At 42.6% G+C, this 24457-nt stretch overlaps 1 protein-coding gene across 1 annotated transcript in view; it reads right to left on the reverse strand.

The window, feature by feature from the left end:
* The window catches only part of LOC121297441 (kinase suppressor of Ras 2-like), a 74421-nt gene that overhangs the window by 39148 nt on the left and 10816 nt on the right, over positions 1 to 24457 (reverse strand). Inside the window, 2 exon segments of the mRNA XM_041223767.1 lie at positions 4516 to 4718; positions 15400 to 15901. Of these exon segments, the coding sequence (XP_041079701.1) occupies positions 4516 to 4718; positions 15400 to 15901 (705 nt within the window).

Consider the following 24457-nt stretch of genomic DNA (forward strand, 5'->3'; position numbering starts at 1 on the left):
AAAACAACTAAATCCTTCACAATTAGCGTCACTGTTACAAAATGGAGGACATGGGGAAAGTTTTGTAACTGCTCGTCTTCCATTGTCCACTGTACTCTTTTTTCTGTATAAAAGAAACAAGGATAGCCTGACTTCCTGTTAATTATTTTAATTAAGCAAGAAAAGTGATCTAAATAAATTAGCAATGCTTTTATACAGACAGCCTTATTAAAGTAATTAGTTCTTCTTTCTAATTGAGCTCATGACTAAGACCCTCGGTATTCATTAGAGGGGTTGAATTTCAGATGAAGGTACTTTGTTATTACATCTTGGCGAGCACTCGAGTGAAGCTGTACTCTTTTGAGAGACCAGATATCTAAGTGTTGTTTTGTTTTCTCCTCTGGGAAAAGGTTAAACAATAATTATTTATAGCCCGATTGATGAAAAACACTTTCAAACACTGAAGCTGGAGATTATTTTGCAAAAACTACTTTCTAACTGTGTGATGCATAAAGCCCTAAACTTCAGGCATTTTCTGGTAACTGTTAAAGAGAGGCCGGGCACAAGGTTGAGGAAAATTGGACCGATCCTTCTGGGAGTTCAAAACCAAAAGGGTTTTCAACAGAAGCCCAAAGCCAAACTGCAGAGAAAAAGAAAAGAATATGCCACGGTCTTCAGGACAGAAAACTGGCTCTGTGGATAAAAGAGCTGCTTCTGGTGCTCATGCATCATGAGATCAATAAGGAAACCTTTTATTGAACACCAGAACTAGGTAGAGGTTTGTGTCCTAAACGCTGTGTAGCTGTTTAGCATTCACAGGAATATAAATTAGGTTGAATGTATAGATCAGATAAAGAATGTATATTCAATTACAAAAAAAACCTTCTTAGGCTATTAAGATAGCTGTTGTCTCTATGGAAACCATATACAGGCGTGGCCACCTTTGACACAAGGAAGTTATTAGAATGTAGTGAGCATTACGTTTGAAGCCTCACTGGTGTATTTCTATTATGTACCCACATAAATGAGTCACGTGAATGCCTGACATGCACAGAGGGGGAAGGTGTCCTGCAAGAGCTGTGGGTGTTCAGTCACTCCGAACATGGGCTGAATTGATTCTCAATCTTCTTAGCATTGCCTTGCTTTGGGTCCTAATAAGGTCAAAGGCATTGGTCAGCAGAGCCCGACTCTGGCTGTCGGGATTGAGCAAGTTTTAAAATCAGAGTGGGAAGTGATTGCTCTTTTGAAAAATGGGTTAACACATTCCCAGCATGCTTTTCTTCAGAAGAAACCAATATTACATGTTGAGCAGCGTTCCCCACACAAAGCCTCTGATCAGATATAGAACCCGTTTCAGATAAGCACAACAGGGCTAAGGGTTATACAACAGCGCCTGTTCTCACTATGGATTCTATCAAAAAAAAAAACACTTTCTCTTTGATCAGCGGAGCCATCAAATCTATGGTAAGAGTTTTCAATAAGGGATTGTTTTGTTTTTTTTCATAAAAGAATTTGGCAATTGTCCTCCAAACCACTTGATTTAATAGCGACAAGAAAACTGGAACCAATGCAAGACATGAAGAGGTACTGTGCTATTTGATTACATCTACTTCAGAAGATAAACATACTGTACCTTACTCATCCCACAAAGATGTATGTCTGTGATTGCTGCCCAACAGCACACCAGCAGGAATGTAAACGAAATAAAAAAACCTACCCTGCTGTTCAATATCCCCTTCAGTCACTGCGTGTGTAATTACACCACATTAAGCTCCGTATCTCTGTATCTATTCTATCATGCATAATGTTCTTTTTTATAAGTTTTGGCAGGGCAGCTTGTCAAACTCCATAGAGGTCATACGGGTAAGTAGAACCGGCCCCCGCTTGAGCGTGTGGACAGGGTGGGAATGGGGAAAGGTTAGAAAATAAGGTGGGCTGCATTTTTAGAAATACACTTTCTTCAGTCTGATGATTACAATATGTCTAATTAGAAGCAACAGTCCTTCTGACATTTAGTATAATTAACTAAGTGCGAGTTATAGGAGAGGAGATTATTAAACTCAACTTTCAGAAGCCTGCCTAGGATTTGAATAATAATCCTCCTGAGTCCTAAACCAGTTGCACTCAGTAATGAACAACGGCACACTGAGACTCCATGTAATTGAGAGGAGAGATGAACACAAGCTGAGTGCCTCTACTACCGCCAGACAATGCAGACTCACTCCTGGTTCATCCACACAGAACTCCCAATCTTCACCTTACAAAGAGTCACAGAACGACTGTGATTCCATGCTGCACCATCCACACAACGCAGCACAGCAAAATGTGCTCAAGAGTCCAAAATAAGATTCATTTACTTTGTTACTATCTTCCAGTGCCGGGGTGATGGGTTTTTTTTTCATGTTCGAATATTCTTTCAAAATTGAAACGCACGGAAAGTATAATTTGTACCATATTACAGAAAAAAAAAATTCTCTATAAATACCTCTAAACAGATGAAGGAAACACTGTGCTGTACCGTGGACTGTGTGCTGTTCATTACAAACATCACTGATGCATTGCTTTGCTTTGCACCTTTTTGATACAGTCATTTATACTTACTGTTATATGAAGAAATACAAACATGGTCATTTATGCCATACGTTTCAGACAGTATATGTTGGAATATCATCTCAGGCACTGCTCTTGCATGCTTTGCGCACGGCCTCAGAAATATCAGTTTCGTTGGTGTGCCAAAATAAAACTGGTAGTGAAACGCAGTCTGCTCTCCTCGTTATGCAGGTGCAGAAGGCCAGATAATTTGTTGGTTTATCTTACAGCTACTCAGAGAAGAAAGCAGGCGTTCCTGCAGCCCGCAGAAGCAAAGAGAGGGAGCGCTCAATCCCAGAGATTCATGTAGCATCACATGAAGTACGTCGGCTTGTTTTCTTTTTTTAAAACTGCTTGATCAAGGAAAGGAACATGAGTTCTTTTTCTATAAAGATACAAAGTTGTGAAGATTATCACAGCATTACAATCACAGCTATATTGCAATAGTACTGCAGGTCAATCTGCAGGTATGATGGGTTCCTGAATTTCAATTATTATTATTATTATTATTTCCTTTTACTACAATATGTTTTACATTGCTTCCACTTAAAATTCCCTTTATTTTAAATATAGCATTAATTCATCATTTTTTGTTTTTGCTCTACAATGTCGCATTCAATTTCAGCAATTCTTTTCCGGTTATGAGGTAAATGCATATTAATATACAATATAATATAATACAAACAGAATTTAATATAAAAAAGGGTGACAGCCCAGCAAACACACACAGGACAAACATCCACGGAAAGCATAACATGACTCTCTGAAGCCACTTCTTGGCTTCTTTTGCGCTCGGGGGAGAATCCAGCACAAGCACATATATAGTACATAGTATACAATCTATACAGTAGCACAATGCACGCTTTGCAATGAGCTGGAACCCATTACTTGTGTTAGCACTGACACTATAGGGTTCCGTCTGGACCAGTATTTTATTTTTATTTTTGACAGTGTCTTTGTCATTTACAGTCTACTCACATCTTGGGCCACTCGAGGCCCCTATTTTGCGAGAGCGACACTTTTATCGTTTCCGGTGGCACGATGTTAATGTGAGGCCAGACTAGCAGCTTGTATGCGGTGGCACGTTGCCTTTGAAAATGATTAGAAATGCAAATGCAGTTTGGCTACGATAGAGGCTCTGGCCATCCATCTATTCATACTTCTCTGGAAGCTAGTCAGAAGTGTGATTTGACAGGATGCGGTCCTGAATTATAAAGACACCAATGTCCTAGTTTGGATTTGAGCAAGGCTGCAGTTGGTGGAAAGCAGCATTTAGTGAAAGTGGCTTTTTTTGTTATTTTAAATCGCAGAAACTTTTATATTTTCCATGTGACCGATTATGCAAAATTACAGTCAATACTATCCTAATAACACAGTAAGTTAGTCGAAATTTTATTACAGGAACTAAATATCATTGCAGAGCCAGTGTTTTATGAGGTAATATCTTTCCCCATCCTTTTTCCACCCACATTCAAAACCTGAATCCCATTTCCCTTTGGAAGCTTTGTAAGGAAACACTGTGCAGATCTCATAATGTGATGTCAAACCTGTGTGAAATCTGTTTCTCAATATGCATGCACAGTATATCACACTAACTAAATGACCAGGTGTTTATTGTTAGACTTCATTTAGAGGCAATGACTATGCATTGGAATTTCCATACATCTGTCTGTTAATACAAAGCTGGGGCCATATGAATACTTTAGTACTACCATAGACACTACAGAAATGTTATGTTGTAGACTTTTGTCCAGACATACCGTTTATATATATTAAGGTATGTGACGCCAGCCATGAATAAATCTAAATGATTAGGTCTCTACAGGGCTGTTAAATGACATGTCTGATGCATCTCAATGGCTCTGTCAGCGTTACAGTTTTAATTTAATTCCACCAAGCCAGGATTTTCCACCGCACTCCCGAAGAACTTGTAAAACCTGGACTTACTTGCAGAGAAAGTGGCATCGCTGTGAACAGGCGGAGTCGAGGGCAGGAAAGAGGGATACCCAACGAAGAAGGATCGCAGGGAGCGCTCGGAGAGGAGAGGGGAGCGCTGGGAGAGGAGAGGGGAGCGCTGAGAGGGGATGTTCTCACAGCTCCCCACACTGTTGTGGATCTTGAGATTCAGGGGTTTGGTCTTCTTCTTAGTTCTGAAAAAAAAAAAATAGTAGCATTGAAAGAAGGAGGAAAAAAACAGGCGACAATGCATATTCTTATACTGGTGGTGAAAGTTATTATTATTATTATTATTATTATTATTATTATTATTATTTGAATTATTTATTGCTATTTTGTCGTTTTTTACTACTGCTTCCAACATGTAAAACATTTTGAGATATGGTGGTACGAAAGGCGCTATATAAATAAAACATATTGAATTGAAATTGCAGTGTGTGCAAACAAGTCCTTAGCAATTTATAACGTAGGAGGCAGTGTGGTCCAGTGGTTAAAGAAAAGGGCTTGTAACCAGGAGGTTCCCTGGTTCTCTGTGTGACCCTGAGCAAGTCACTTAACCTCCTTGTGCTTTCGAGTGAGATGTTGACGTAAGCGACTCTGCAGCTAGTTCACACACCCCAGTCTCTGTAAGTCTCCTTGGATAAAGGCTTCTGTTAAATAAACAACAACATCGAAATTGCTCACCAAGTGTAGACAAGCTGCTGGAATGCAAGAGAGGACCATTACAGTGCTCTATCATTATCTCTCTTCTCATTTGTTTGCAAATTACCTGAAATGTAATTAGTTTCCTTAGTATTGTACCAGAAAATAAAATCAGAAAATAATCAGAGGGTTGCACATAATCAGTCCAGTTCATGGCTCTTTAAGTAAAATAAATACATATCATTTGCTCTGCATAACATCTGAAAATCGAATTGTGTTACTCTGTCTCTCCATGTCTGCCGATCTGTAAATACAAGTGATAGATGGTAAGATTGAGAGAAAAGGATTGCTAGATCAATAGATTTATTTCCAGTCTTATACAAGAAGAATGGAAAGCACCTCTTCTGGAGTAAATGTGCCCTGGCAGTTGTTCAGAATGTTTGTTAGAGTAGTTTAAGAGCCCTTACAAGCACCTTCGTTGGTTTGTGATACTCCCTCCTCACTTCATTTGAAACTGACCGTGTTACTGTCAGGCAGAGAGTCCTCGGGTACAGGCATTCAGAATACTGAACCTTCAATATTTCGGGGTCCCAGATATCAGTCTCATATTCTGTATGTTTTTCTGGTCTCATTGTAAACCAAAAAACACGTTTCACGAGCAAATTTCATTTTCTCTTAACAAACCCGGTCTCAGGATTGAAGAGGATAACGTTAGCAGTTTGCTTTTCCAGGCAGCAATTACCAGTCATAAGCTATTACCAGATCGCCTATTATTATTTACATCAGACACCTGCAACCTATCATGTCCAACCCAGTAAAGAATAATAACCATGGGCTAATCAGGTGACACGGTTTCATTGGCTTACACTTGATGAGACGGAGATTCAAATGCAATTGCATCCAAACTCAATCATTTTGTTTTTGTTTCTCAAAGAATTTCAATAAAGCAGGCTGATCCTACAGTCATGATCCATTTCATACACTGCTTTCATATGCATGTCAGCATGTGTTCCTATGAGCCTTTTCCCACTGCATTAAGAAAATTATATGTTATGCTACAGGATGTGTGTGTTTGCTTGATTTAAATGGTAATTAGTTCATTACATTATAGTTGTGCACATAGTTTGTGGAGTTTGGTTTGCATGGTCATTTTGCAATTTTCCCCTGCTTTTCCCATGGGTATACTCTGCATTTACCATAGTTTAGCATGGCATGCCATGTTTATTAATATGCTTTACCATATCTCCCTGGGCTTACAATGCTTTCACTACACTGTATTACACTGCTGTGCTTTCAGTATGGTAAACTTTTACAAGGGAATATACTGTGCATGTGTAATTACAAAAGAGGGTGGCAATGTTTATAGCAAAACACTTATTACATGTGTCCTGGTATAGTTACAATGCACATATATGTGCTAATTAATACTACATATAATGAAACACTACCATTTAAATATTAACCCCTGCAAAACCAAGCTGGCATCTCATTTACAGTACAGTGGAAATCAATAAGAACAACAAGGTCAAAGCAGCACAAATTATTAAAACTAAAACTGGCACGTCTAATCACATCTGTGCATTATTAAAAGTCAAGCTAGGTTCCATCAGTTTATATTACTTTGAATTCTGCGTTCACCAAAATAGCCACCTTCAGCTCTGAGCAAAAGACTCCTGGAAACACACACAGCATCAATGCAAGGAATGTTTCGTTCCATTCAAGTGAGTCATCCTGCAAGTCTGGAAAATGCCGCCATAGATGGTCTGAGTTCCTTTGCTGTGTTCCTTGCATATCACTGGCAATTCTATTCCAAATAAGTTCAACGGGCAACAGTTCTTTAAGCTGAGGTGTCACAATACCCTGTGTTTCATTTCTTTTCTTCGTGTGCAATAAACCAACACTGTAAGAAGACTCTATGGCATCTTCCTAGGGCTAGGAAACCACAAGCGCATTTAATTTGTATTTTCATATATATTTGTATTTACTGCACATGTCTGCTGTTGAAATCAATTGCTTTCCTATTCTTAGCTCAGTCCAGGGTGAGTAACATTGAGGTCAAATCAACTGTTTCTCCAGCAATGTTTTCCATAACAGCAGTGCAATCAGAAGTCACGGCGATACTATAAACTGAGCTCCCAGTAAGAAAGACATGTGGTTGGTTGCAGAGTTTTAGCATTCCCCACAAAGTGCATTTTTATTGAAACATCTTTCTCTTTTGGTTTTAAGAAATAACAGTGACTGGCGGTGAATTTTTTGCACATCCCGAGAGGTCTCTTGAGTGTCATAACTGTCAGAGTCAGTGGCAATTTACAATGCTTTCAGCTGTGCTCCTAAATGTATTTAAAGCTAAATATCTCTGAGGGATGACAGGAGACACTCTTAGAGAGGGGGTGACACACAGTACTCCTCCTCTACAGAATGTGAGTTCAGTGGGTTGATAGGTTCAGGCTGCTACTTTGTGCCATGATGGTTTCCAGCTCTGCACTAGCTAGATTCTTACACCTTTCCAGGGAGTATTGAGATTGGACACTTAAGGCTCAATTCAATTTACTTTTCAGCTGGGGAGAGGAAAATGCCTCCGGAAATGCTAAGTTCAGGCAATAAATACTGTGAATGCAGAGCAATATTTATTCTGATTGGATTGCCATACATTGATGATCTGTTAACTCAATCCAGCTAAATGGGGATATTATTGGCTAGCAGCATCCTCAGGTCCAATGTCTATGTCCCTGGACTCCAAATTGATCTATTTACCAATCAAATACAATAGGCTTATCTTTGATAAATCCAGGGCTTCACAAACCAAAGGCAGCTAGGCTCAATGCAGAGCGTGACTAGTCTACTGATCAAACAGCTGCTATTAAACAGAAGTGTGCTGTTGTACATGGCACATGTTATCTGCTAACAAGATAAGACGTTCTGCCATTATGACAAGTCCGAAATGAGATAAAACCAAGCTCTGCCTGGAAACATTTCAATTCATTTCAAAGACACCCTAACACTGCTACTAGTTCAGTTTTCAGCCACTTCTATACTCAGGGATCCAATCTGTGCTGCTGCTCTTGTCAAGCCTCACAGCAACCCTTCAAAAGTATAGGTAATAAAAAAAGAATTGCAAACAACCATGTCCCCTCAGTGCAAGCAGTACCACATTAGAAGCCACGTCCCCTCAATGCAAGCGGACACAGCTGAAGCAGTATCTGAAGCAGCCTGACACATCACGACCTGTGGGTGGAAGTGCTGCTCACAGCACCCACCTGGAAAGAATCCTATGCTAACAGTACAGGTAAAGGGACCCACTTTCTGTTACATTATTTACTGCTGTGAAAAATAAAGCCTATGATACTGTAAGCAGCAAGACAGAACACTAAAATGGTTTTGTGATGAAGACCAGGAGATCCAATCCATTAAAAGAGCTACTGTGCATGCTCTTGAAGACAGAAATACTCCCCACAAGACTCACAGGCACTGTCTGAGTGCTTGCTTTTCATAACAAAAGGGGCCCCGACTTCAATGCTGTAGCTGTCAATTCTGTTTAGATATACTGCCATTTAATCCAAGGACTAAGAACTGTAAGTGCAAGTGCCCCACGCCTGTGTTGTGCTGCGTTACTGTTTAGATTAAAAGATGAGCGTTTAGTTCAACGTTAACCCATTCAGATGCCAGTTAAAAATGATCCAAGAAATTACAATTAATGGATTAAGATCGACGATTAGAATTTTTTTTGGCTCTTGGTGCGAACCATAAAACTTGCAGCAAGCCAGTCCCGAACCAAATCAAAGTGCTTGACTTGGACATGGAATCTCTCTCTCTCTCTCTCTCTCTCTCTCTCGCTCTCTCTCTCTGCTTGCAGATTATTAATGCTCAGTATCCGTGATGGTCTCTCCATGGCTTGCGGCTGCTCAGTTTTCAGAGAGGAGGTGTTTTGAAATTCTGTCACAACTGAACGAGCTGTGCTGCCGTCAACATGTTTAATTCCCGTTCAGCTCCCTGGTCATCCCTCTTTCAGATCCAGCTAACAGACTCAACATCAGGGCCAATGACTCATACCTTTGTGGCTGCCTTTGTGCAGATGTAACCATGCAAGAATCGATGAAAGTCAAAACGTTGCTTTGTTTTTAACTTTGTTCTCTTTCAATAATAAAGAATAAAGAACGGACATGTGATCTGCGCTCTAGTGTTACAGCGCTGCGCCTCTGTGTTCATCAACTGTGATCAATGATGGGATATTTGGGAGACTGGTCCCAGGGGTGGCACCCCTGAATTGTTTTGCCATTGAAGTTACGGTGAGGGAATATAAAGAAGGAAGATGGTAAGGGAACATCAAGGCTTTCGTGGGACTTCAGCTACTGGCTTTAAGAAAGGCGAAAGCGCAAACAAAATTAAAAATCCCAAACTGCCCGTCCTAAAGCAGATGACATCACTGCGGCCACTTGAACCTCCCCAGACGCTCACTTAACCACGCAGCTGCCATTTCCACAAGCGTCCGGGCTGAAGAAATCAATTATGCACAAGCAACAAAAGGATTCCAGACCCCGACACAGTGGGCACCTAAACACTCATATAAATTCATAATCATGCCTTCAATTTTGCAGCCGTGTAGAGGCGCGCAGTATTTCATTAGAGGGAATAGACTCTGTTAGGTATTACCTCCTCAGCAGCACATGCTAATACCCCTTTACCACGCAGCATTATCAGAGACTGAATGCCAATGCAGCAATTAACAGTGATGAGATTTCTGAGGCACAACACACAGTGCCAAGTGCCACTAACAGCTATGAAGTGTCACCTTGTTATAGACTGTGTGGACTCACAGCATTCAGATTAATGGCTTTTCTTTCCAAAAACTGAACTAATTTATTTCATTTATTTTTATGGTCTGCCTGACAGCCCGCATCTATTCTCATAATTGCCCAGAAATGGGAAACAAGTTAAAGAATCTGAATACTGTGTGCCAGTCTGTGATGAGCGTGTCTGACAGAAGGAGACACTGAGATACGATGTCTGTACACGTCCCTGGTGGGATGAATATGCCTGTATAAGTTTTCTTCAGTTTGAAAAAAAAAAAAAAAATTGCAAACTAAACTTAATAGAGAAGTGTAGGAATATGAAACCCACACATTATTACACAGGAAGGAAATGAAATATGAATAAAATGTGCATGATATGCTTTTCATTTTCATATGTTCGCTAGCAGATTGAAATATCCAGCCCCAGCTAATTCAGGATGTTTATCATTTGAACTTACTGCGTTCTTTCTTTTTCACGGGTACAACAATGGTGCAAGAGTAAAAAATGTTATTCTTCGTAGTTGCCAAGCTACACAGCGTTAGATACATTTAGATTCAATTATCGCAGTAAAACCCTTTTTTGTGAGTGGTTTTGTTTTCTTTTTTTTTCATTTTTTTCTTTCACATCGCTCTTTTGAACATCCTCGGGTCGTTTCAGTATTTTAAACAGCCAGGGAGGCGAGCATTTTTCTTAACTTCCCATGTCCTTTTTATCGACCTTACCTGAGCTTCAGCCTTAGAGGCAAAGCAATACCAACCTAAAAAGCACAGGAAAGAGTTTTTGTGCTTCTTTACCACAAACACTGGCTTGATCACTGTATAGACACCTAATGTCATAGAGCTTTGCAGGGGTCGACAAAACAGCTACAGCGTGCAATCTCTAAGCAGGTGGGTCTGGATGCAAAGTTGCCATGCAAGTGTACTGTATGTAAAACTATTAAGAACTACAAGCTGCTTACTCCAAGTCAGAAAAGGACTCATGCACACCAAACCAGAAACAGACCACTCACACCTTTGCCCTGGTTCGCTGAACAACAGCTCCACCTGGGTGAGGTGGCAGTGCCATTTTATAAGTGCAATAACACAGTCCAGGGTGATCCAATAGGGTGCAGAATCTGCAGTACGAGGCTGTTTATCGTCACCACACCCCCTGGCGTGCGGATATCGAACACCCTGCCATTGTGTGTTTTTATAGCTGCTCAAACAGCATCTTTCCTGCATTTCAGGTGTCAGCAGTTTTCTAAAAGACCTCCTATTGTATCCTGGTGCCAGGAACATGTAATTTGTTGACTAACTCTCTGCATTTGTGTTTACAGCAGTGTGTGCCATCTGCTTCTGTTTACTTGCTTTTTGGGTGAAGATGTCATTCACGCTACCCATTTACAGTTCCCTCCGAGCTACATCCAATAAACAGGACTGCGATTCCATTGAATCCATCATAACAAATCAACACGGGAGGATTAGATTACAGTTCATATCTTGTTAACTGCAATGACTTGTCGCAGAATGAAAGTGTATGAGATAGGAGATGCTTGGGAGCCAGCTTTTGATTGAGTCGGCTGTGTACGAATGAGACAAGGTGTAATTGAAGCCTCAGTGGAAGCAGCTAGTCAATATCACAGTAGTGATGTAAACAGTGCAGGTAATCAATCTGCACAGTTCTCAGCCATCTATAACCATATTATATAGTATATGTAGCAAAGTTCCCTGTGGTGTACTATCTTAATAAGCTTTAATAGTAAAAGCTGTTGTAAAACCCAGGCAAAAAAGGTAGAATAGTTTTACTAAATTGTCTTAATAAGCACTTTAATAAAAGGGGAAGCGCTCTGTTTAAAGGGCTGTTGAGGGAGCAGCAGAAATGAGATGAGCAGCGAGCCCTTCACTCTTATTTGGTGCAAAGTGTAAGTGGCAGTGGGTTCGTCCCGATCCCGAGTCTGTGTGCTGCAAATTCATTCTGTTCTCTCTAGGGGTGATAACAGACAAAAACAGGCAAACCCAAGCTGAAGTCGTAGATGAAGGGAGATGTTATTTACTCTCTATTCTGTAAGCAATTCACATTATCACTGGGTTAGCGTCGCGATTGAGAAAAAACACTTTTTTTTTTTTAAAATACAGGGGTAAACATCATTGGAAGATAAGCTATTTTGTATCTTATATAGATTCTTCAAACTACTGCAGATCATCCTCCCTGTGCATGTACTGCCTGTGTAGAACACCGTCTTTCTTTAGGTGTACTTAAAAATTCAACCTCACTCTACTCTTCAGCCTGGAAAGCCTGGAAAAAAGAGGCTTAATAAACATTACAAATGAGTGCTCGTACTATTAGGAACCCCTGAACAGCATACTGGAAGCGACTAGAGCAGCAGTCTGTCAACCTGCAACTTGTAGGTTTGTTCTGAGTAAATAACAGAGTTTATCCCCATTACTAACACACTGCCATGCAGGTTAGACATGCTAACCCATTCATCAGGCTGAATGTTTATTTGTAAAAGCTTCAGGGCAGAGCAGTGATGTTCCCTTAGCTACAGGTCTTGGAAAACACAGTTTAAGCAACTGAGAACCACAGGAAAGGTCAAATTAGCAATGCCTTTTCAAAAGGAATGTCATAAAAAAAATCAATGTGATGCCAGCATGCCTTTACACTTGCATTGGACACGATGTCCACTGTAAGCAGCAGCATCCAAACACTCAACAGCGAGTAAATGAACCGTAGGTATCTGGCGCCCTGAGAATGCCGGCCGCTTCTTACTAATCATGCTTCTGTTGAAGAAATGTGAGAAACCCGCCTGAAGCCTAAAGCTATAATGAACTTTGTCAACTTGTTCCTCTTCACTTCTCAAAACAGTCGTCATGCCTTTGGGAACATGCTAATTGTTGAGTCGAAGCTGCCTACACGGAGCCTTGCGGAGTTCAGATCTGAATGGCACACTGCCTCTGAGCGCACAGATCAAAGGGATTCAATTTGGATTGAGAGAAAGAAAGAAAAACGCCTTTCTAAATATAAGCAGCACGCTATTAAAGGAATAATAAATTACAGCTCCCTTCATTACAGAAAGCGTTGCTGTAATAAAGTCAATCACGGAATCCAGCCATCCGGATCAGAATCCAGCCATTATATAGCCTCCTAACACTGTTATTTAACATGCTGCACAATACAAATTAATTAAAGTCCTACAGGAATGGATGAAAAAAGAGTAATGAGGTCAAATGTTATTTGATTACAGACGGTGACGTGGAGAAAAACTGCCTTTCAACTTCAAAAGCACTGCAGCGGCTCACAGATACTGCACATTGTTCACCGAGCACACTCTGCATGTTATGTTCCATTCAGTAAAAATACATGTCCTTACTGTTGCATTATTATCATTAGCATAACTAACCACCACAGAAAGAACTCCAGCAAAAGGTAACCTACATAAAGACATTTCCATTACCAATCTGAACCAAGATTTGGAGCCTCCGGTATCTCAAGGATGACCACATAATAATTATAACTCTCCCCCAGTGCATGGACGTTATACCAACTTGTGCAGGAGGGGAATTAGCTTGCACAAGCACAGCAGCACCATCTAAGGGTTGTATGATACCAAGACCATATATATTTTTCTAATTAGCCCGCTTGCTGTTCTTTGGATTCTGTATGCTTGGGGACAATGGCATGTGTATTCCAATTACAGCAAGAAAAAACTAACTGGGCTGATACTTTTAGAACTTAATATTTCACAGTGATGCAGAAAAACAAAACACAAATGCATCTGCTCTCAAGAGCAGCTGTCGATAGCTTCATTCTGGACCTACATATCAGAGTGCAACGTCGGAGGCAATTAACACATGCGCTAGTCCGGGTATCACTTTTCTAATACCTATCGACAGATCAAATGACAGCTACAGAGTCTGTCTGCGGCAGATTAATTAAATGCAGGATCCGCCAAAGAGGCTGACAAACGACTAGAGATGGACAAAGCCACACAGAAACTCGCATGGACAGTAATGAGCTGGAAATCCTCAGTGAAGAATGCGGTCCCAGATGCTTCATTCATTCAGGATGCCTCAGAGCCGGTGCTGTTGCTAGCTGACAGAACAGAGGTAATCAGAACGGAGCTATGCCCACCTCGTACATTTCTGATCCTTCTTTAGATCATGCTGATCCAACGCTGCTGTTAGCAAAGCCGAAACATCAGAGCACTCCCAAAAATGAGAATCAAAAACGGGAGACGGGAATCGACTGATGGGGAGACCCCTGACCCTCAGAAATTATTCCTGTCATTACTGCAGGTTTTGTGAAAGAGATAAAAAATAAATACACCTTAAGGAACGCAGCTGAGGATTACACAGGGGCATGCTGTCACCTGTCCATTTCTGCAGAAAATCAGAAATGTCAAGAGGCTAATATGTGGGCTGAGAAAGCGTTTCACATAGTCCCTATTAATTAGGGGATGAGAAGCTGGAAAGAAACTGTAGCTTCGCTCTGACACTACAAATGAGCATCTACTCCCACTGGACACTCAGGCAAGGGTCCTTTAATGGAAATGGCACACTCATGTGCTAAATTGAACTTCGTTGACTTTGCTTTGTACCACACCGTGCTCATGGGAACTGTACCTGGGAGTCATCATCACAACGAGATTAGGAACCTTAGCAAGAAAAAAGGCTTTCATTTCAAAAGTGCTGTCCCTCATTCATCCCTCTGTTATCACTATCCTTGTGAGGCAATTCAGAACCGCTGCAGAATCCAACGCAAACACACCCCTGAAACGGGGAGGACAATGGGCCCTGCTTTCCAATATGCTGCATTGATGAGGCATAACTTACTTCATTAAGTAATTAGGTTATTATCACACTTTCTGTAATTACCATGGTCATATTTTTTGTTTAGAGCAATGAATCACTTTTTCATATTCAATGCCACTGAGAATCTATCTTGCATTTATTAAAATCGAAATGACAAAACCATTCTGAACTTGATTTAGGGAAAACAGCCCTAAATTGAGTCGTTTAATCATAGTCCAGGGGCTTGAGGCTATTAACATCCTTGTACTAACGACCCCGCTCCACATGGTGTGTCCTCTGTTTACTTAAAGTAGTTCTGGACTCCTAATAAATATATTTTTCATTGAACATTTTTCCCATTGCTTTATATAGGGAAAAGATTGCATCCTCATAAGAGGTCATCATATATTTGCGTCTTCCATGTGTCTCCACAAAAAGACTAGAAGAGAGTTTTATTTTGTATCCGTCCCCATGTGAGGTCGCTGGGCATGAAAGGGTTAAAGAAAATGTATACTTATACTGGGGCATTTCACTTACTGTGAATGCATTTTCCCAGTATGGATTAGAGACTTGACAAGGGTTGTACTGGATATTTTATTGGATTAAAATGAAACTATGAATGAGACTAACACAAGCCTAGCAGAGCGGAATGGAGTAGACGCGCGATGCTTACTTGGGTGTCTGCGCCTCGTCCACTCTGTTCCCCAGCTGGAACTCGTGGGATTTGCTCCGGTGCAGCGCGGTGAAGCCGGGCAGGAGGTGGATCAGCTTGCGGGAGGCGGGAGGGGGCGTTCCCGGCGCTTTCGACTTGTTCCTCCTCCTCACCGGCGGGGTGCCCGGGGGCGTCATGGTGGCCAGCACGGGGGGGGTCCGGGGAGGGGTGTGGGCGAAGTGCCGCTGCCGAGGGGACGGAGGTAAGGAGCGGTGCCCTTCCAAGGGGGGGAAGAGTCCAGGGTAGCTCTCCACCGTGAGCCGGTCCACGTGCATGTAGTTTGGGCCCAGGCTCTGCGGGCTCTGGCAGTAGTGCTGATTGTACTTGGACTGGACCTTGGGGCTCTGGGACAGGTGGAAGCGGATCCACTGGCTGGGCTCAGGCTGGCTGATGGGGTTGTTCTCCTTCCCAGTTTCGGATGTTGGCCACTGGATGGCCCAGTCCTGCTTGGAATGGCTGCTTCCTGTTGGAGAATGAAAAAAAAAAGCCATTTATTTATAATATCCGTTACAAAGTATGCACAACTTCTCTTATTTCTAAAAGGTTAAACAGCATTAGTGGCTCCCCCCGCACACTGCAGCAGCCCTAACGCTTTGATTTCTCAATAATGTGTTGGTATCAGCGCTAGCAGTCTCCACAAAGACCCAGAGGAAACACCAATCAACTGAGCCAACGTTGGGGCGTAATGCATTGTGGGTGATCTCAAGCACAGAGGAGAGAGCTCAGCCAGGTAGTGAAGAACTGTTTTTATAAGGGTTTTTTTTTTTCTTTTAATTGTAAATGACCATTGCCAATGTCTATGGTCTCAAAACTGTAAAAATGTTTTCTATTTGAGCATGGGGGTCTTATTGTCATAGACTGGCTGTGAAATACCCCCTCCTGTCCTCCGAAGACGGAGTTCACGACTGCAAAGAGGCGCCAATCTGAATCAAATGAACGTTTATTTATCATTTTACTACTAGATGCTCCAGCTACAGAAACTACCACAACCCCACCCCAACACACAACCAAAGTTATGCCATTGCCTGGTGGCACATGGTGTGTGTCTGAGCTGAATTTACTCTAGCACTGCATGTTCCCATCACATGCTGAATTTACTCTAGCACTCCCATCACATGGTAAAATTGACTTGCTGAAGGCGCTGGCATCGGAATGAAGTGGGTAATCAAACTCAGAATCTAATATCTCAGGCTTTTAACCACAAGAGTAGCCTGTGCCTATCGGAGCAGCACAGTTCTGCTGTACAGGTTTTTGTCACTAAACCTATTGTCTTCTGTACATAAACTTTCTGCACTTGGTAGCTATACAACGAAGGTCTTAATTACAGAGTTTTAATCAGCAAGGGCTCAAATGTAACCGCAGTCTATTTGTAAAATGTAAACACTGCAATCTGCTGTACTAATTGATTTGTCTACCCCTTATCTGCATGACAGCGCTGTGAATTCTGTCCTCCTATTAAAATGAAACCAGTTTTCCTTGCCAGCAGTCATTATTTGTAATTCTCTCTGCATTCACATGATACGCTAAACTGTCTGGAGCACAGAGAAGTGCACTCAGTAATTGAAATTCAGAGGAATAGGGTTCTAATAGCATAGACCTCCTACTGCGTATCATGCAATTCATACGTTCCTTCAAGAACAATTGAAGTAATACACACCTGAATACTGTAGCAATACCAAAATGGACTAATAGCATTCTATTACAAGTTTATTTTAGTACCGCTGCAGATCTTACCACAAAAATTATGATTAAAGACTGCTGTAAGTACATACATTTTAATTCAAACCAGTATTTTGTAAAAATGACACCAGCATGTGTGTGTGTGTCTGTGTGAGCGTGTGTGTGTGTGTGTGAGCGTGTGTGTATATGTGTGTGCCCGTGTGTGTGAGCGTGTGTGTAAGCGTGTGTGCCCGTGTGTGTGAGCGTGTGTGTGTGCGTGTGTGTGTGTGTGAGCATGTGTGTGTGTGTGTGAGCGTGTGTGTGTGTGTGTTTGTTTGCCCGTGTGTGTGTTCTCTATCTGGCGCATACCACATTATTTCATAGATGCCGTATGGAAATGCATACCTTAATGTATCCATCAACATGACAGTGACAGCTCATCTGCCAGAAAGACACTGATCCTTCTCTCTGAAGCAGTGGCGTGTGGTAACATCCGCAACCTTTCCCCAGGCTCGGCTTCCCAGGGCCAACTCAATACTGCATAAAATAACAATGATTTGCTCCCCTCTCCCTCTCCCCTCTCCCCTCTCCCCTCTCCCTGCTCCTTGCTCCCCACTCCCTGCTCCTCTCCCCTCACCCTGCTACCCGCTCCCTGCTCCCTGCTCCCCGCTCCCGGCTCCCTGCTCCCAACTCTCTGCTCCCCGCTCCCTGCTCCCAACTCTCTGCTCCCCGCTCCCTGCTCCCCGATCCCTGCTCCCCGATCCCCTCTCCCCACTCCTAGCTCTCCTCTCCCTGCTCCTCTCCCCTCACCCCGCTCTCTGCTCCCCACTCCCTGCTCCCCTCTCCTCTCCTCTCTCCAATCTCCCCACTCCCGTCTCCCCACTCCTAGCTCTCCTCTCCCTGCTCCTTGCTCCCATCTCCCTGCTCCTCTCCCCTCACCCCGCTCTCTGCTCCCTGCTTCCCGCTCACCACTCCCTTCACCCCACTCCCCGCTCCCTGCTCCCTGCTACCCTCTCCTCTCTCCCCTCTCCCCACTCCCGTCTCCCCACTCCTAGCTCTCCTCTCCCTGCTCCTCGCTCCCCTCTCCCTGCTCGTCTGCCCTCACCCCACTCCCCGCTCCCTGCTCCCTGCTACCCTCTCCCCACTCCCGTCTCCCCACTCCTAGCTCTCCTCTCCCTGCTCGTCTCCCCTCTCTCCGCTCCCCGCTCCCTGCTCCCCGCTCCCTGCTCCCCACTCCCCTCTCCCCACTCCTCTCTCCCCACTCCTAGCTCTCCTCTCCCTGATCCTTGTTCCAGCAGCCTCCAGGTATGCGCCTCACACTCTTCTCATTAATTCTGCCTGCGAACACGACGCTGCTCAGACCTCCTGAATAAAACATTTTGTTTAGGTGACTCATGTTGAACAGCTGAGGGGATTTTCTGGGTACAATTAGCCCCTAATGAAGAGCTCTCGAGGAGCGAGACCCTGGCTGCCCTTCTGCAGTGAAACTCTGTGAAGATGATCACTCAAGTACCCCACGTCTTGCCCTCAGTAAGCACGGGGGATAGAGCTCCGGCACAAGCCTAACTGCTACACGTCTCATAACTGATGAGGCTCATCATTGCATTTTTAATTATGCTGTCTAATAATGAAAAACACCTGAAAAGAAACTTTGCATGCCCCTTTCAGATTATACCTTGTGGATCTGATTAGGCAGGGATTCATATGGCTGTTGCAGTGTACAGAATCGCAAAGGGTTTGGACCAGGTTCGTTCAAAGAACTAAAGATAGAGATTCAGAGATACTGAAGTGTCTGTCTCCTGACCAGAAGTCTGCCGTACACAGGCCGTTTAGCTAACAATAAAACCATTTGTACTTAACTGGAAAGTTAATTGTTATCTAAAGGAAGAAAAAAACAATATAATTCTAAAATGAATAATAAACCATTTAAGACTACTGACAAGTTCCTAAGTTAAAACGTCTTAGTTATTGATATCTGGATAGGTAGCTTTACTAGGTGTGTCTGTGTGTGACTACCTACAGGAGACTAGCAAACAGAAGGTAAGGAGGCTTCTGTGAAACTCTACAGTACACTACACTCTCTCACCATGCTCTTTCAACATCTCCAAAGCAATTTGCACTCAAGCTTGTTTTAGAATATAAATTCCACTCAGGGTCCTGCCCAGCCTCATCGTGGGAAGACTGTGAAGGTTTTATTTCATTGGGGTTTTTTTTTTTTTTTCAATATGATGAAAGAAAATGTCAGAGGCAATGACTGCAAATGAGATTCCGAGCCATATAATAAATTAAATCAAAAGAAATATTCTTCCGAAGAATGTGGTCCGAGGCTCCAGGGATTATGGATGGGGACTGAACAATCCTGCCCCTTCATTTTCCTCTTGTCTAAAAGATCACGTGGAAGTTTATAAGAGCACTTCGCCTGATTACCAGCTTCACATGCGTGGCTGTGGCTATAGGCTCCACTGGCTGAAATATCTGAACGTTTGCTCTGTAAGCTTTGAAGCAGGCACTGGCAGAAGCAATAACGGAAGATCACATAGTTTAACGTGTCATTTTTTAAAAGTGCATCAATACGTTTTTCGAAAGACAAATCATAAACTGTATAAGTACATTTAAAATTACAAAGTGAATTCATTTTATAGAATTTATAGAATTACTTTAGATTTGCAGCTCCCTTATGACCCCTAGCAAGAACCAATAAATGAAATTGTGATTAGTAACATTTATAAAGCAGCTTTTTTTCAATTTTAGCATTGCAGGTGTGCTAGCTAATAAAGTAATTCCACGCAGCATAGTGCCTGTGTAGCTTTGTTCAACACACACTGTTGCAATGTGATTTTTACAAGTCATCTTGAGGTTCCTGGGTGTTTGGCAGTCTAATCACAACAGCTCTGTTTAACTAAACTTCAATTAAAATTTGCTCAAGCCAGTTACGCAGAACGCTTTAGTTGCTGTCAGAATGTATCCAGGACAGACAGTCAGCGTTCCAGAGCTAAAAGCTTGATCAATGAGAATACTGTGGTGCTTAAGTGTGAAATGTAAGCTTAAGGTTTAAAGATATAATCTGAGAAGCTCACCCTTGTGAGCACATTATGTTACGGTGAGATAGCTGCATAGATTTTTCCCCTGACCCACAGAGGCTTTCATTGCGTCTATATCAGGCCAGGGTTAAGCTCGAACACCATGACAAAGCAATCTGAAAACGAGCAAGATTTATGGCTGCATATTTATAGAAGGATTTATCTTAATCGGCATACTTACTGTGCATTAACAATAGTCTTTAAATACGTGAAAAAGCTAACAAGCACGTTTTTCCCAACAATGTCTGATCCTAATTACTGCACAGCTCAAGCATGACTCGTTAGGATTGTTCCCAATCGCCTGTGGAAATGAAAGGAGGATTACATGAAAGGTTAACCTGTGCTAATTCAAAGTCATCAATATTAATACACTAATCCTGACATGTTAATGGGACTGCCTGCTGCGTTTCAAATATACGCAGAGCCTCATCTACAAAGCTAAGCTGCGGTGCAGTGGTTAAAGAAACAGGCTTGTAACCGGCAGGTCCCTGGTTCAAATCCCAACTCAGCCACTGACTCACTGTGTGACCCTGAGCAAGTCACTGAACCTCCTTGTGCTCTGCTTTTCAGGTGCGACGCTGTTGTAAGTGACTCTGCAGCTGATGCATAGCTCACACACCCTAGTCATGTATCTTGTAAAGTGCTTTGTGATAGTGGTCCACTATGAAAGGTGCTATATTAAAATAAGGATTATTATTATTATATTGTAGAGACTGATGTATGTAAACTCTCTTCATTGACCAGTTCACCACTACAGCTGCTCTCTGTCAATCCCCTTCATCACAGAGACAGATCTGAGGATCTCAATGCGTTAGGACAAGCTCTCTATTAAAGGACTGTTCAATCACCACACCTCTTGTTAGAATCAGCAGTATTATCGCCAGACTCCTTACCAATGGGGCAGTGATTTTTCTACTTTAACTGTGGGGGGATTCAAGCACCACAAAGCAAATAAAGAAAGTTACATTTATTGGGGATAGCCAAGGCTACAGAGTGGCTCTAGAAAAAATAAATTTGATTGAATCAGATTGGCGCCTCTTTGCAGTCGCGAACTCCCTCTTCGGAGGACAGGGGGTGGTATTTCACAGCAAGTAAGATCCCCATGTTCAAATAGAAATATTCTTATATAGAACTGAGACCATAGACATCAGAAACGGAATCACAATTGAGAAATTTCACAAAGAAAAGAAAAAAACCTTCTTTACTATGGGGCTCTGCTTTCTCCTCTCTGCTGGAGATCACCCACAATGCACTGCGCGCCAACCCTGCCTCAGTTTAGCGTTTCCGCTGGGTCCCAGTGGAGACTGCTGTACTGACTATATGATTATATGAAAAAGTCATTTAGAAACACCTTTCAGTACTGCTGCAATGTGACGGGGACATTTCCCAGTGGTTGAAAAAGTGACGCCCCCCCCCCCGTGTAGATTACACCTACGGGTACAGCCTATAATAAGCAACATCTGCTTGCTTCATGCTTTTATTAATCAATTCCCTGAAGATGGCACTATGTTTTTTAAAGACCCAAAGGAGTTTTTTTTGCATACCCGTTGCATTGCTTTCTCTAACCTAGTTACAGTCCCACCTACAGTAAAGAGAAGGCGGCAGAGCGCGTTGCTAGTCTCTCCGCAGAGTCTGTGAAGCTGAGAAGAGAGATGTCATTAGCAGCAGGAGCAAAAGCAGTGCCACCCCCAATGCCTCGCCCATCCCTTCACATTGAAGGGCTTGAAATGAAGCAATGCACTTTCTGCAGAGGGATGGGTGCTGGTTCTGAACTAGCAGTGCCCCAGAAATGCCCCACTTCTTCTGTCTCAAACAGAACTGGCTAATTAAAGAGTAACAAGCTTCATTTGAATTGCTTTTTTATTTCCTTTTTGATGGCATTTACAACCATTCTGTGTGTGTCTGGGGTCTCTTTCTCCCACAGTATCTCTCTCTATATATGCAGAGAGTGTGGAAGAGTGGAACACTCTTAAAAACCTTAAAACTAGACCTTAAAACTACCTTCACACCTCCCAGTATAATTAGAAAGCACTTTTTTGAGCAAATTCTCAACAGGATTACCAGGATTACTGTCAAAGAGCTCCCTCTAGTGGAACGGATCAGAAACAGTATCCTCAGCACAGTGTCCTGACTGTGTTGCTGCAAGGTAGACAAAATCTGACCTTCATATCATCGGTGCTTAAAACACCAAAACACTGCTTTAGAGGAGGAGGTGGTTTAGAGGTACACAGTGTTCTGTATGTGGCAGGAATGTTGTTTTCTGAGCAGTGTGGTAGATGGCAGGCTGGTTTTAGAGAGGATGCACTGTACAACAGACCGATATGCTGTAACTGAGCATACTGTATAGGCCCACACCCCCACCTTCCGGTCGTAATAAAGTACTGCATCAGACTCATTCCAAAATATCTGGAGCGTATATTACAAACCTCAAATCCCACCACTGCCACCTTCCTGTTACTATCCCAATTCTCTAAGTGATTGTTGAGAACATCTTATGCGCTGGGTATACGCTGCATCACGAAAAGGCAGGTATGATCATTTCTTATATGTACCACAATGTCTTCATTCTCTTAATAAATACATTTGTATTAAATTCTAGTACACACATGCTGCTGTGATGTGTATCTGCTCTACATACTGCTGCTGGGGAATCAAGTTCCTCTGAGCGATATATGAATCGCTGCTGCCCTCTGCTGAAAAAATAATGACATGACACTACAACACACTCCGCTGAATCTCCAGGTAATACATCAACATGGCATCTTCTAATGCCGGTACACGAAAGAGAAAGGTTGCACGTGGTCTGTGAGTGTGACCTTTCCCAGGGTGTTTTAAGATCAATGGGACTTTTTATTGCAACCTTTTAATAATCCTGGAGGGGGCTGGAGTGCATGCTATTGTATCTGGTTTGTTATGTGCTGGTAAAGCCAGAATTCCTGATGAGCTCTACTGTGACGTTACTGCTGTCACCCGAGACTCCATTAACATGAGCTGGGGAGACCAGGAGACAATGCAGAGCCTTACAGCAGCTCTCTCTGTTCCTTCATGTGCAGAGTCAGGAGATACTGCAGAGCCTCACAGCAGCTCTCTCTGTTCCTTCATGTGCAGAGTCAGGAGATACTGCAGAGCCTCACAGCAGCTCTCACTGTTCCTTCACGTGCAGAGTCAGGAGATACTGCAGAGCCTCACAGTAGCTCTCTCTGTTCCTTCATGTGCAGAGTCAGGAGATACTGCAGAGCCTCACAGCAGCTCTCTCTGTTCTTTCATGTGCAGAGTCAGGAGATACTGCAGAGCCTCACAGCAGCTCTCTCTGTTCTTTCATGTGCAGAGTCAGGAGATACTGCAGAGCCTCACAGCAGCTCTCGCTGTTCCTTCATGTGCAGAGTCAGGAGATACTGCAGAGACTCACAGCAGCTCTCACTCTTAACCACAGTGATCTTGTAAAAGAGAGTAGTTAGTGGTTGGTTGCACTTGAGTGGAGTAACAGCTGAATATCTCATTTCTGTTATAATTAGTAAGATAACAGAAATAAACTGTAGTCTCTGAGCCTACTAGAGTATAAATACCAGGGATAGAGGCGACACAGAGAAGCTCCCAATACCTCCAGATCATCAGTATAAATACCAGGGATAGAGGCAACACAGAGAAGCTCTCAATACCTCCAGATCATCAGTATAAACACCAGGGATAGAGGCGACACAGAGAAGCTCTCAATACCTCCAGATCATCAGTATAAATACCAGGGATAGAGGCAACACAGAGAAGCTCCCAATACCTCCAGATCATCAGTATAAATACCAGGGATAGAGGAGACACAGAGAAGCTCTCAATACCTCCAGATCATCAGTATAAACACCAGGGATAAAGGCGACACAGAGAAGCTCCCAATACCTCCAGATCATCAGTATAAATACCAGGGATAGAGGAGACACAGAGAAGCTCTCAATACCTCCAGATCATCAGTATAAACACCAGGGATAAAGGCGACACAGAGAAGCTCCCAATACCTCCAGATCATCAGTATAAATACCAGGGATAGAGGAGACACAGAGAAGCTCCCAATACCTCTAGATCATCAGTATAAACACCAGGGATAAAGGCGACACAGAGAAGCTCCCAATACCTCCAGAGCACCTGGACCATCGGTGTAGTATCAGAGTGCTCTGTCCAGGGCAGGTACTCTTATCAATTGCCTCTCTCTGTTAATGCTGGAGGCATTGTATTGTAGAATGGAAAGTGGTATTTGGAACTAATAAATAATTGTTGTTAAAATGTGACGC

Source organism: Polyodon spathula, chromosome 22 (genome assembly GCF_017654505.1).
Source record: "Polyodon spathula isolate WHYD16114869_AA chromosome 22, ASM1765450v1, whole genome shotgun sequence".
Classification (NCBI taxonomy): Eukaryota; Metazoa; Chordata; class Actinopteri; order Acipenseriformes; family Polyodontidae; genus Polyodon; species Polyodon spathula.